The following is a 14,089-nucleotide window of genomic DNA, read 5'->3' as shown; positions in this document are numbered from 1 at the left end:
AAAACAAGCTAATGAAAAGATCTTTGATAACAAAGGACAGTGCAGTTGTTTTATTTTGAAAAGGGGTGAGGGTTAACGAAAATATTGTTGTTAATTTCGCTGCTCCAATTTATAAATATATGCTCCGAATCCTATATTTTGTTTCTCCAAAACTGCTCCGAGTCCTGAATTTTGCTGCTCCAAAGCTGCTCCGAAATGGACTTTGTCACTTCCCACCCCTGAAAAGGGTTGAGGGTTAACGAAAATATTCTTGTTAATTTCACTGCTCCAATTTATAAATATCTGCTCCGAATCTCATATTTTGCTGCTCCAAAATTGTTCCAATTCCTGAATTTGCTGCTCCACAACTGCTCCAAATCCTGAATTTTGCTGCTCCAAAGCTGCTCTGAAATGGACTTAGTCACTTCCCACCCCTTTGAAAAAAAGACTGGGCAGAATGGTGCAAGACTTGTTTTGCATGCCAAAAATCTAAAATCATCCAACACACCAAAGTGCCACTTGGAAAATTCCCGTTGTGTGATAAATGTTTTGGACATGTGCATATAGATATTGTGGGACCACTCCCACCCTCCCGTGGATTTCGGTACTGCCTAACAATAGTGGATCGTTTCACTCGATGGCCGGAAGTTATTCCCATGGAGGACATGACAGCAGAAACTGTTGCAAGATGTTTCTTTTCAGGTTGGATCAGCCGGTACCCCTGAAACCATCACCAGTGATCAAGGTCGGCAGTTTGAAAGTTCCTTGTTTCGAGCCCTTGCTACAATTCTTGGTATTAAAAGAATTCGTACCACACCATATCATCCGGCAGCAAATGTGGTTGTGTTGAACGTTTTCATCGTGACCTGAAGACAGCGTTACGCTGCCTCGAAACTGACCACTGGACCAACATGCTTCCTAGCATTCTTCTAGGTATCCGCTCATGTGTAAAGGAGGACATCAAAGCTTCATCAGCAGACCTCGTCTATAGGACGGCACTTTGCTTACCTGGGGAGTTTTTCCAGCTCTCCAACGATGTTCCGCCCGATGAATTTGTGGAAACCCTCCACAACACTATGTTGCAAATTCGTCCAGTTCCTACATCCACACATGGCTCGCACAAAATCTTCTAGCATCCAGCTCTAGATGACTGTTCTCACTTTTTTGTGCGATGTGACGCAGTTAAGCCTACTTTGCGGCCGCCTTATGATGGCCCTTACGCAGTCATCAGCAGAGGTGATAGACATTTCACATTGCAGTTCCCGGACCGTGTCACTACCATAAGTGTTGACAGACTGAAACCTACCTGCCTTAATGAAGCCAAAGGACATAATTTCGATCCCACAGAAGATTGTACCCTCAGGCCAAAAAGAAATGGAACTGCGTTCCGGAAAGAAAGTGTGTTTCAACTTATAATTCGTCGAGAACCTATGATCCTCTCGACTGGGAGGGGGTCATGTAGCGACCCTTTTTCAACTATGTTTATTATCATTCTCTTTATTATTATTATTTATGTTAGTGTGGCAACATGTCTATTTTTATGTAGTCAAAGCCGACTATCATTGTTGTTTGTTTACATTCGGCTTACCCGCATGCCTGCCACACGCTCTTGCCGTTAAAGTTATAATGGTTGTATAAATTGTAAATAAAACATGTAAATAATTAACAATCCCTGTATTCAACTTGTGAGCTTGCCTACCAAATGACGTTGCGCCTCCAACAACGTAACGTATGTATTGTGTGTGAGATGTTCATATGTATCAGGAAAAAAAAAAATCGTGTGTCTCTTTCATAACGCATGGCATTCCAATTCAAATCCACGGAAATAACAGATATTCAGTACAATAAAATAGAAAAAAACTGAAACCATGTTTCGACAATGTTAGTAAGCGATGAGCAATCATCACGGTGTTAATCCGTTTTCTTAAAACCCAGGGGTCCTCAATCTCAAACATTTTCCACACGCACTGCCCCTTTCCCTTATGAAGAGCGATTGGCGTACGCAAAGGAAGGATTTGGGGTTCTAACTCTCCCCCCCCCCTCCCTTAAGCCAAGATTATAGTGTTATTTTGCAGGAAAAGACTTAAACCCCCAGAAGGAAAAAGAAATCTGTACAACCCCCCCCCCCCCACCCCCGGAGAAGATTCTGCATACACCTATAAACCTTTGTCAGGACCACTGCGAAGCTGCACCCCCGACAAAGGTTGGCACACACAGTTTGAGAATTGAGAACCCCTGCTAATCCATCAATGTCTTGACAACTCCAGGGCCGTCATTTGAGCGGGGGGGGGGGGGGGTCGGAGGCTTTTGAAAATACACTAAAAATGGTGTATATATACATACTGATGATGATTATGATGTCTATTCCAAAAGCCTCATTATCGTGATGTAATTTCTAAGCTGGAAAGATAATTTTAATCGTTGATTTGAAGAATAAAAAGTGAAGTTGACTTCGTTGAAAATATTTGAAAACTCGGGACATTTCTGCAAAAAAGTCGGGACAGCAAAAAAAACTGAAAAAAACCGGGACTGTCCCGAGAAATACGGGATGTATGGTCACCCTGCTTATTGCTATTCTATCTCTCAAAAAATTGTCAAATGTTGAAAAATTGATAATTATGGTTGAAATTGATGGGAAAGAAATGCTGATGAGTATGTACGAAGAAGGACTACAATAAATTGCTGTAAATAAAAATGTATTTCACGAAATAAATGTTATGTTATTGATATTTTTTTAAAAATGTCTTGTTTTTGTTATGTAAAAAAGAAACACGTCACAAATATGCGACATGAACGTTTATGCTTACAATCATAATTAATCGTACCGTGATTTGTAAGAAATTAAAATTATCTTCCTCCACGTTTTCAGTCAAGATTGATCAAATTTCAGCGAGTCAAGTGAGTTTAGTCGAAAATACGGGACATTTTGAAAAACAAATTCGGGACAGTGAAAATAAAAGATAAATAGCAAAATATAGGCCTACTTAGTAAGCGTTTTGTGGTGACCTTATGCATATGACACATATGTCACGCATTTCCCGGGATATTCCCGTATTTTCACTTTATTTTGGCTGTCCCGACTTTTTTTGCAAGAATGCTGTGGTTTGTCGCGAATGTTCTACATTGTAGAATCTACAAAGCCTACTTTTAGATGCTTATAGTTTTATACTTTATTAAAATCAACTATTGAAATTATTTTTCGACGCATAAATTATATCACTATAATTACAACTATGAATAAGAATATTCACCTCACATACATCATGGTTTTTTTACTTACTTGATAAAGTGATCCTGTATGATCTGTTCAGGGAATTTGTTAATGTTAATAAACATCCATGCCCGAGAGAATCGGGGTTCGAACCAACACTTCCACAGTAAAACGCTAGCTCCCAAACTACTCCACTGCAAGACGGCAAATACTAAACGTTGATTTAATTGTTTGCCCCTTCAAACGTTTTATTTCGTTATTTTACAATGTACTTCGTGGAATACAGTTTTGTTCACTGCAATTCTCTCAGAGTAATGCTTTGTTTCCTGCCATTGGTGTTTTTTAAGGGATTTCTGCAAAAGTTTTCAACTTTGCTTACATTCGGCGTCATTTATGGTGATGATTGGCGATGTTCCGTATTTTACCCGTATTTGAAATCCTGAGTTCCGATATTTTTCTCGAAGAAATTTGGTTAGCCTAAATGTGCAATAAAACTTAGTGACATGGTTTTTACAATCTACCAAAATTGCGAGAATTCTTTGGATAGCAATTTACTTTAGCTTTGGGAGCTTAGGTCAGTGGTGAAATAATTGACGTTATGTGTCTCATCAGGCCCCTAGCCAGAAATTTCATTCCAAGGGGGATCACTTTCATTTCGTGGGGAGGGACCAAAGTGATAGAAAACTGGTTCCAAAATTTTTTACGTCGCAGGGCACTTTTCAGAATTGTTATCATTGAGCACTAAATTTGACAACATTTACAGGTTGGTGCCATGTATAAAATACAGTAATTGTGATAAATCTGGTGATTATGCATAATCGCCGGTTATTATGCACAATAATTTCATCTGTTTTGATCGGTGATTATGTATAGTAATCGATATAAATCCGGTGATTTTGCGTAATTACAGATTTATGCCGTTTTGTTTACGGTAACATATAAAAGGTATTCCACGAAAAACGTCTGAAAGCGATAAAATGTTGTTGTCTGTATCCGATTTGAAATTCCAAAAAGAAATTACCCGCTTAAATTCAGTTGTGATTTATTTTGACGAATGAATTTTAATTTGACGAAAATGTGACATTTCATATCGTCCATCCACAGATCCCTTGTCAATAAAGCCAAAGGAAAAGTTTACAGAAAAAAATTAGGAAAAATTATGTTAAATTGTAATCGTATAAATTGAATATTTTATACCGCCCCAATAAACAGATCCCTTCTCCAGAGAGCCAGACGTTAAGGTTTCCCGGAAAAATCGAAGAAAACTGTGTGAAAATTTAGTTTGACGACACCGCCCCTCAAGGGATTCCTTCTCAAGAGAGTTAAAGGAAAACGTTTCAAATTGAAAACTGTGTGAAATTTTAATTTGACGACACCGCCCCTCAAGGGATCCCTTCTCAAGCCGCGTATACACTAGCGCGCGGATCGTGCAATGCAAGCATTCGCAAGCGCTCGCAATGCATTCAGTGGGTACGATTTCCGAAACGAATCATCATCATCAACGATGGCTCCATCCGAGAGCTGTTTTAACGCCATCTGTAGGTTGTGAGCGGCGGTAACAACTATTGAGGAACGTAGATAGGCTAGTGAGTAGTTTTTGTCATAAAAAAAATGTCTCGTGAGGAAAACTTGGCTTTAGTTGTAATGAGTAGTGCGGTCATATTAATGGCTGGGCTAAATAAAAAAGAGAGAAAACCTCGACGTTGGTGGAGGACGAAGCTGTATAAAAAACGGTCTGGTGCGGAATTAATGTTGGACTTAAAGGCTCAGAGTATGAGTGGGCAATACAAAAATTTCTCAAGGATGTCTCCTTCCGATTTCGAGGATCTTCTCAAGAGAATAGGACCTTTAATTTCGAAGACGGAAACTCGTATGCGTTCTCCTATCTCCGCTCAAGACAGGTAAGCTTATATTGTTCATACGTTTTGCTTGGATTCCCCCCCTTCCCTTTCAATTTTAAAAAGAAAATCAAATCATTGCAAACACAAATTCCTTTTGGAGTTTTATAATTTTCATGTTTAATTCTTTTGTTACATTTATTAGTCAAATTAGTTGCTTATAATTTTGCATATCTTATCAGCTATAAGCAGCACATTTTAAAAAATGTGCTGCGATAAATGTGTAGTTCTTATAGAGCGATTTAGACAAGTTTTGGCGTGAATTTGATAGTAATTGTAGTTGCTTAATAGAAAATAAGCAATACGAAGTCAGCCAATGCATAATGCGAGTATAAATTTATACAGGTTGGCTGTAACGCTGCGATACCTCGCAACTGGAGATTCGTATACCAGTCTGCAGTATCTCTTCAGAATTTCAAAGCAATCAATTGGACGAATAATTCCAGAGGTTTGTGCAGCACTTATCCAAGAATTGAAAGGATACGTTAAGGTAATTTAAAAAAAATTAGCTTGTTCGATATTTTTTATTGGTTTCTTGTGGCTCCAGACTTCCCATTTTAAAAACAGTAAGCATCAGACCCACAACATATATATAACTTCATTACACGTTAATACGGATAATCTCACCACTGGATTTATCACATTGCGGAGATATCTTTCAGCCCAGCTTCGTGGCAAAGTTGAACACATTATGATGTGGTTGACTGCACTACACACATAACTCGCCTCTTCCATAGGAAATGGTAGTGAATTGCAGTATGGACAGTTTGAAAAAATTACTCAAAAATGTTTTCTCAAAAATTTTAGTTTAAATATATTTATTGACAAAAGAAAAAAAAAATTACACATAATCATCGAAATCATCATGTGACTGTTGGCTCATTGTTGAAGTCGATGGTGACTCCATCGAGACAGGCCTTGAAGGGCGCGGTGATGAACTTACCGCAGAAAGATGAGAGATGTGTGGCCTAGATGGCCTATATGTTGTCAAGGCACTTTCACGGGGCCAATCGTACAACCCTTGATCGGCTTTCATCAAAATTTCAAATACTGCGCATTGAACCGCTCTCTGTGCATCTGGAGAAAAGTTTTTTGTTTTCGCTGCGGCATAATTGAAGAAAGATGAAATCTCATCATTCTCTGCTGGCATTTTCTTCAGGTTCGAAGAAGCACTCTTCAGAATAGAAAATGCGCTTGAAAACATTTCTGCGTTGGAATCTTTGTCTTTACTTTTCCGCTTAAGAGGTCTCTGAGGAGTGCCCATTTCCTCTGGTGGAGCATCTTCATCTCCTGCCACAATATATTCCACCTCCAGTTCTTCTTCTCCAACAGCATCCAAATTTTCCTGAAAATACATATAGTGAGAAACCATGAGTTCAATACAATGAACAAATTATTTCATGTTCTTGAAGCAGAGAAAAACCATTCTTAACCACAGCATGTATTTTTTTTGTGTTAGAAAGAAATTTCTCTACTTATGAAGATTAAAAATGATTTATTTCATTTAATGAAATTTAATATGCTCAATGATTAGTCAATGATTTTTGCTTTAGGAAATTATATTGTTTTATTTTATTTCAGCGTCCCAGCACACCCACTGATTGGAAGGAAATCGCTACAGCCTTTGAAAAAATTTGGAATCTGCCTCACTGTGTAGGTGCCCTCGATGGCAAACATGTAACCCTACAAGCCCCCATAAAATCTGGCAGTGACTATTTCAATTACAAATCTTTCTTCAATGTGGTCCTGTTAGCATTGGTGGATGCAGAGTACAATTTCATTTTTGCTGACGCAGGGTGTCAAGGCAGAATATCGGATGGGGGGGTTTTCAAAACATGTAAACTGTACAATATATGCTCACAGAAAATACAATGGGATTGCCATTAGCAGAAGAACTTCCTGGACGCAGTATGAAAGTTCCATACTTCGTTGTAGGTGACAGTGCATTTCCTCTAAGTGAAAACATCATGAAGCCCTATTCGGGAGAGCATCCAAAAGGTTCAGTCAAGAGGATTTTCAACTACAGACTGAGTAGAGCTCGCCGAGTTGTGGAAAATGCTTTCGGAATATCAAGCTCAGTATTTCGGGTACTGAGAAAACCAATGCTTCTGGAGCCGGAGAAGGCAGAGTTGATAATAATGTGCATCATCATGTTACATAATTATTTAAGGGCCAATTCAAAGAATTTATACACACCACCTGGCTCACTAGATCATGAAGAGAATGGTGTTTTAACTATAGGGTCGTGGAGGAACACCGAAGACATGACCTCTATGGTACCGCTGAAAAATACACCTAGAAGATCTTCAGCCTACTTTCACAAAATAAGAGATGAATTAGCTGACTATTGCATGAAAGAAGGGGCTCTGTCCTGGCAGAATTTATATTCATGAACATGGTCAAATCTTGACGAATATGGTAATAAAAATTATTAAACGAATGTGAAGGAATTATTTTGATGCAATTGTATGTCATTACACCAGCGGTTCTCAGATGGTGTTCGGTGGATCCCTTGGGGCTCTGTGTTGACTCCCAGGGACCCCTCGGCCACTCAAGGAAAATAAAAACCAAGTAAGTTTGAAAAAAATATTTTTAAAAATAAACACAAATCAGTATAAAATGGGCCCGAGGCAGGGTAGGGAATCATGTCTTTGAACACTCTTCGGTACAGTAGGGGAGTATTTAATCAACCTATGTTATTGTCCCTACTTGTATTTTAATGAAGTTTGGAACATATAAGTAAAGCTTTATTTTACTCACTGTATCTATTCTACTCCTCGGAGTATCCCTATCCTGTAAAAATCGGAACGCTTCATAAGCAAACCATCTGCTGACAAAAACGTCCGTGGTTCCTAGAAAAAAAATATATTCATGCAACATTTCAATGCCAGTTTATGTAAAAAAATATATTTGGGTGTGTACTCATTAATGTGTGCTGATCGGTTTAACAATCAACAGGTTCAATATTACATCATTTCAATGTTTTTTGCAATTAATTTTGTTCAATCAACACACATTAATCGAGATAACAAAATAATTAGGAGTAAACATTAAGAAATATTATCGAGAGACCATGTTTTACTTCAAGTTAGAACTATAGATAAATATATAGAAATCCTCAATACAAAAAAACCACCTACCTTTTCCTGTTCCTTTACTATTTTTTTCTCTGGCTTTTTCTCTACGGTAGGATGCCAGCAGGCTAATTATTTTCGACTTGCACTCATCTGCTGGTCGGCCCATGGTGCAGCTAATCTCTCGCCACGCATCCTCCTTCAAATTCTTGCGGAAATGATGTACATGGCGAGGATCCCATAATAATGTTTGGGATTTATACATTTCAATCAGCTGAAAACAATCTTCTTCGGTCCACGCCATATGATAAACGAATTTAATGACTATTAAAATGACGATAAATGACTATTAAAAATTACAAATTTATTAGGACTATAAATGGCTTTCGCGAAATAAGACGAGGAAAAAAAAATTGAGGCTATAGATAGGCTCAGAAGCACGTACAAACACGCACACCGATAATGATGCCGTCCAAACTAGAAGGAAGAATCCCTTTGTGTTCGTCGAAAAAACCGACTCCCAGTGGACCGGTTCAAACAGATCAAGAATGATTCGTTAATCGTTCGCAACACCGTACAAATTACTAAACAACCGATTGCGAACGCTTGCATTACACGATCCGCGCGCTAGTGTATACGCGCCTTAAAGAGAGCGAAAGGGAAACGTTTCCGGAAAAAAATGACAAATATTCTGTGAAATTTTAATGTGACGAAATTGTAGTATTTTTACCTCCCCTCAACAGATCCTTTTTCACGAGAGCAAAAGGGAAACGTTTCCGGGAAAAAATGATGAAAATTCTGCGAAATTTTAATTAGAAGAAATTGTAATATTTTATACCGCCCCTCAACAGATCCTTTTTCACGAGAGCAAAAGGGAAACGTTTCCAGAAAAAAAAGAAAATTCTGTGAAATTTTAATTTTATGTAATATTTTGTACCGCTCCTAAAGAGATTTGTTGGAAGAAGATATTTCATACTTTGCCTGGATTGTGTTTAGGCATTCTATAGAATGCCTAGGCAAAGTATAGAATAAAACCGGTATTTCATACTTTGCCTAAAACGACCAGGCATTCTATAGAATACCTGGATTTCATACTTTGCCGGTAACATATACATATTATATAATATACAAAGATATTTTTTTATTAAGTATTTACAGGTACCACATGTATTCTATTGACACATTCATAAACGAAATTAATTATTTGCTTGATTATAAACGAGATAAAGATATGTATTTGATCGGTGACGTGAACATTGATATTTTAAGATCTGAAGACTTAAATATTTTTTCTTGATGTGAATTTGATGTCAAGATCTGGATTTCAGTCGTTAATTAATTCTCCAACTAGAGAAACCGATGAAATGTCACCTTGCATAGATAATATTTTTTGTATATCCACAAATTTAAATTTAAAAAATACTGTACTTTTCGATTTGTGCATAACTGATCATAAAATGGCTTTATTTTATTTAGAAACAGATCATGACAGCAATGACTCAAATTCTGAAACAAGGTGCTTTACCTATCTTGGTAAAAATCAATTAATTGATCTTGTGAAAATGGTTATGGGGGATACTGTTTACAGTTGTGAATCTGCAAACTCGGGAATGAATACTTTCTTGGATTTAATTAAGAATTGTGTTGATGCTTCTACTAGAGTAAAGTATAATAAAATAATATAAGAAAACCCTGGGTTACGAAAAAAGTTTATGAAAAAATTAAAATTAATCATAGAGATTGCTGAAAGAAATTAAAAAGAAACCGTTTGATATTGAGCTGTGATATAATTTCAAAATATTTAGAAATACGAACAATGAGATAAAACAAAATAAGAATGATTATTATACTGCAGCATTTATTCAAGCTAACATCAGATCTGCCAACTCTCCGGATTTTTGAAAATTTCTCCAGATTTTCGCTGAAAATTAGATTTTTGCGAGCTTTCACGTTGTCGTGACGTCAATGAAAGTAGTCGTCGTTAGGGAAAACAACCATAGAGGACAGCCGTGGTCATTTCCATCGAGCAGCCGTATAAAAAAGTGTTGGTGACCGCATTTAAGCAACTGGCAAAGACTTTAAGTAGCGTTTATCGGCAATCATTTATCAGGGGCATGACTTTGGTTGCCGAAATTCCTGTATAATCGTTATTGTATTCCATTAACAGCCATGCGGTAAACACAAGTTTTTTTGTCAGCAGCTTTGTATTTTGAAATTTTTTAATTGTTTCCTCTGATTAAATATGTCTTCAGAAAGAAAATATAAAACTTTAAGCTATATACAGCTAAATATAAAGCTTTTGAGAGTTCATATACTCAAGATTATCAATCACTGATAGCATCCACGAAAGGAAACTTAAGTTTTATTAACAGTATACGTAAATGTGATTTCTCTATTCTGCATGGAAAGACTGACATGGAATTATATTCTGCTGGGGGGGGGGGGGCGGTGGCAATGGAACTTTTTCATAATTTATTTCAAAAAAAATGTTTTCGAAAAAAAAAAAGTTGTGATTTTTTTTTTGATCGAGTCTATGAGTGCCGGGGGTACCCCCCGTCGGAAGATTCTCCGGATTTCTGAATTCCAAAAGTTGGCACGTCTGGAACATTGATTCGAAATCTCAATGGAATTTAATTAACACAATTAGGTGAAGATAAATATAGCAGCACATTGACGCTGTTTTTACTGAAACAACTGGTGAAATAACAAATCTAATTGATATTGGTGAATGTTTTAATGACTTTTTTTCTAATTTTTGTAACAATGATTATCTTCCTCATAATTGTAATTCATTACATTGTTCAAATTTAAATTTTTTTGAGAAATCCTTTTTTGTATACCCTACGGATAGTTATAAAGTATTGAGTATAATAAATTCTTTAGATTCCAAAAAATCATCAGGATTTGACAAAATTAATTCCATAACATTGAAGCGCATTGCACCATTGTAAGTGATGTTATATCGTTTATTTTTAATTTTAGTTTTATCACTGGTGAATTTCCAGAGTGCCTGAAACTTGCAATTGTTTCTCCAATACACAAAAAAGGAGACAAAAACAGTGTTAATAATTACAGACCGATTTCTTTACTCTGTCTTCTCAAAGGTCATAGAAAAAATAATTAAATCCAGAATAATTAAATGTCTTGACAGCATTAATTTTTTTAATGATAATTAATTTCGATTCAGAAAGGCAAAAAGTACAGAGGACGCTCTTGTTAATTTTCTTTCAAATGCGTATATAGCAGATAACAATAATTGTAAAGTTGTGTCATTATTTTTAGAAATCAGCAAAGCTTTTGATACCGTGAATCATAGTATTCTTCTAACAAAACTAGAATATGCAGGAATTCAGGGTTTGCCACTTAAATTTTTCAAAACATCTTACTAACAGAGTTCAAAGTGTGAAAGTATATTCCGTTTTGAGTACTAAAAGACAAATTACATCTGGTGTACCTCAAGAATAAGTACTGGACCTATTTTATTCCTAATATACATAAATGGCCTGTGCAACTTTAATTTGAAAGGAAAAATCACTGCTTTTGCTCTGAAAGCTCTTCAATCAACTTGAGGAATAACATGCAAAATGATCTTAACTCGGTAAATATCTGGTTTAGAAATAATAATTTAAAATTAAATATATATAAAACTAAATATCTGTTATTTGGTTCTGGTACTTTCAATGATTTTGGTGTCCTGAAATATCATAGTGTGATAGAGGGTTGTATCTCTTATTGTATGTGAACAGCTGTAAATAGAGTAGACACCTTTTAAGTATTTAGGGATTTTTTTTAGATTCAAAACTATCCTGAAAACACATATTAATTATTTGATTGTAGAATTAAATCGGAACATTGGGAAATTTTATTTTATCAGGAATAAATGTTCCCATTCCATTTTAAAACTTCTTCATTTTGCATTAGTAGAATCTAGATTGAGTTACGGCTTTACATGTTGGGGTGGGACATACTTCAGCAATCTTTCCTCACTTTTTGTCACACAGAAGTCCTTCATCCGTCTCATTCTGAGTAAAAATAGACTTGCATATACATTTCCACTTTTCAATCAATTGAAACTACTCCCTCTACAACATTTGTACGTTTACAAAAGTTTAAAAATGTTTTATAAAAGAAGTGGCCATCTCAATCTGAAATTACATAAGTCTGGAATGCAATTTAGACGTCATACTATACAGGTACAGAGGCCAAATAAAACTCGTTTCCAAAAATTTTTCCTTTATTTAACTCCCAAAATATTTAATTTACTTCCTCAGTTAATAAAAGAACAATCTTCGTGTACATCTTTTTTTATCAATTTAAAATCTTGGTTGTTAACTCAAGAAGATTTAAATTATCTGTTTGATATTGTAATGTAATCTTTTATCTTGCATAAGCTGCTAAATGCCAAATTTTTTTATTTATCAATTCCATTCCTGTTGCCACTTATTTCTTGGTGGTATATGTATATATATATTTTTTTTTCTCTCGTTATTATTTATGGCGACAGATATGTATCGGATATTGTTTTGTGGGCTCACAAACTTGCTTAGCCCCTAAATGTTTTGTAACTGTGTTTAAAAATCTTAAATAAAAGAAATATCTATCTAAAAAAAATAAAAAATTCTATTAATTTTGCACATGAGTGTATTTAAAACTTTATATATTGATAAAAAAATGGGGAGGGGGAGAAGGGAAATGTATATGTAATGTGATTACACTAATATAAGATAGAATGTAAATGTACACGTAACATGCTGTTAACTAATTCATTGTGCTGTGCTACTTTATATTGAAATAAAAAAAACTAAAAGATTATTTTAATAAATAACATAAAAAAATCCTTGAAAAAAGAGTGATGGTTGCCATGTGCTAAGAGACAATAGATTATTTTTTGTAAACCTACACCCACGTTCCTTAGGGTCACAGAGTGAATGTTCCTAATGGTGTATTGTGACAATCTATAATCCTAGATTGCACATCTTCCGAGAAGTGGCATTTTCCTCACGTCAACATACATATTTTTCTGCTACACTGCTGTACCAGTGTGAAGAGGGAAATCCTTCCTAGTATGCAAATTAGCCTAAATGGCGCTTGCAGTGCTTTAACTTGTATGAAAAGGCGTAGTTCTCCTTCTCGCTTCACTGCATTTGTGCATTGACTGACCTTGAGCATTACTGGTGGACTTTCGAGTGCTTCATCCCTAGAAGCGATCTGCCAAGTCCTTGCTGAGATCTCTGAAAAATACATAGATACGGCTTCTCTTTTCTGAGGACCACCTCCACCAGAAGTTGCCTATGCTGAGTTTTCAGATAGACTCATCTCGATCTACTATGTTAGACTTATCTACTGTTCTTGAACATCCTTGCTTCATGATTATCAGATGGACTAACAGTACCACCGGGAGCCTACGCTTCCATCTCTGCCGACCATACCCTACAATCTCATTGCAGATTGTTTGCAGCTGACTGGACTCTACGACTCCGTCATTCCAGACTGAACCCTACGATCTTGTTGCTTCTGAGCAGACCCTACAGAGTCGTCATCACCTCCAGTCGGACTGTGATCTCATCACAGACTGCACCCTACATATATATATACTTGTTGCCAACTACTCATCATCGCCGATTGCTCATCTCTGCCTACCGGACCCTACTGACTCGTTATTACTTGTTTGTAAACTTGTCTCAACCTCTTTGAATTTCCTGACTCGTGAAAAAAGTGATAAACTTTTCCATTCAGGAAACCTAATAAATTGTTTCTTCATTGTCACTGTTTCTTTTTGCCTGGTCACTTGCAGCGATGTATACAAAAACCTTTAATGTAACTAACACATTGCAATATTTATATGATGGGTTTTTTGTTTGTTTTTGTCTCAGTTTGTACTTGTTGTGTTTTTGTCAAATACAAAAAATGGAGACAAAAATGTCTCT

At 36.2% G+C, this 14,089-nt stretch overlaps 2 protein-coding genes across 2 annotated transcripts in view; one reads left to right on the top strand and one right to left on the bottom strand.

Moving 5' to 3' along the window:
* Nucleotides 1–14,089, top strand: part of Polr1A (RNA polymerase I subunit RpI1) — a 553,279-nt gene that overhangs the window by 526,697 nt on the left and 12,493 nt on the right. The gene's annotated exons all lie outside the window — the stretch shown is intronic.
* LOC149069386 (uncharacterized) lies at nucleotides 5,649–8,847 on the bottom strand. The gene is made up of 2 exons (XM_089249702.1): nucleotides 7,849–8,847; nucleotides 5,649–6,433 (listed from the first exon to the last, which is right to left on the bottom strand). The coding sequence occupies exons 1-2, from the start codon at nucleotides 7,966–7,968 to the stop codon at nucleotides 5,930–5,932; spliced, it is 624 nt and encodes a 207-aa protein (XP_089105828.1). The 5' UTR covers nucleotides 7,969–8,847; the 3' UTR covers nucleotides 5,649–5,929.

This window comes from Pholcus phalangioides, unplaced genomic scaffold (genome assembly GCF_987345545.1).
Source record: "Pholcus phalangioides strain wild (caught in Gottingen) unplaced genomic scaffold, Ppha-v1.0 ptg000022l_1, whole genome shotgun sequence".
Lineage (NCBI taxonomy): Eukaryota > Metazoa > Arthropoda > Arachnida > Araneae > Pholcidae > Pholcus > Pholcus phalangioides.
The sequence above is the reverse complement of the archived record's forward strand: the minus strand, read 5'-3'. Positions and strand labels throughout refer to the sequence as shown.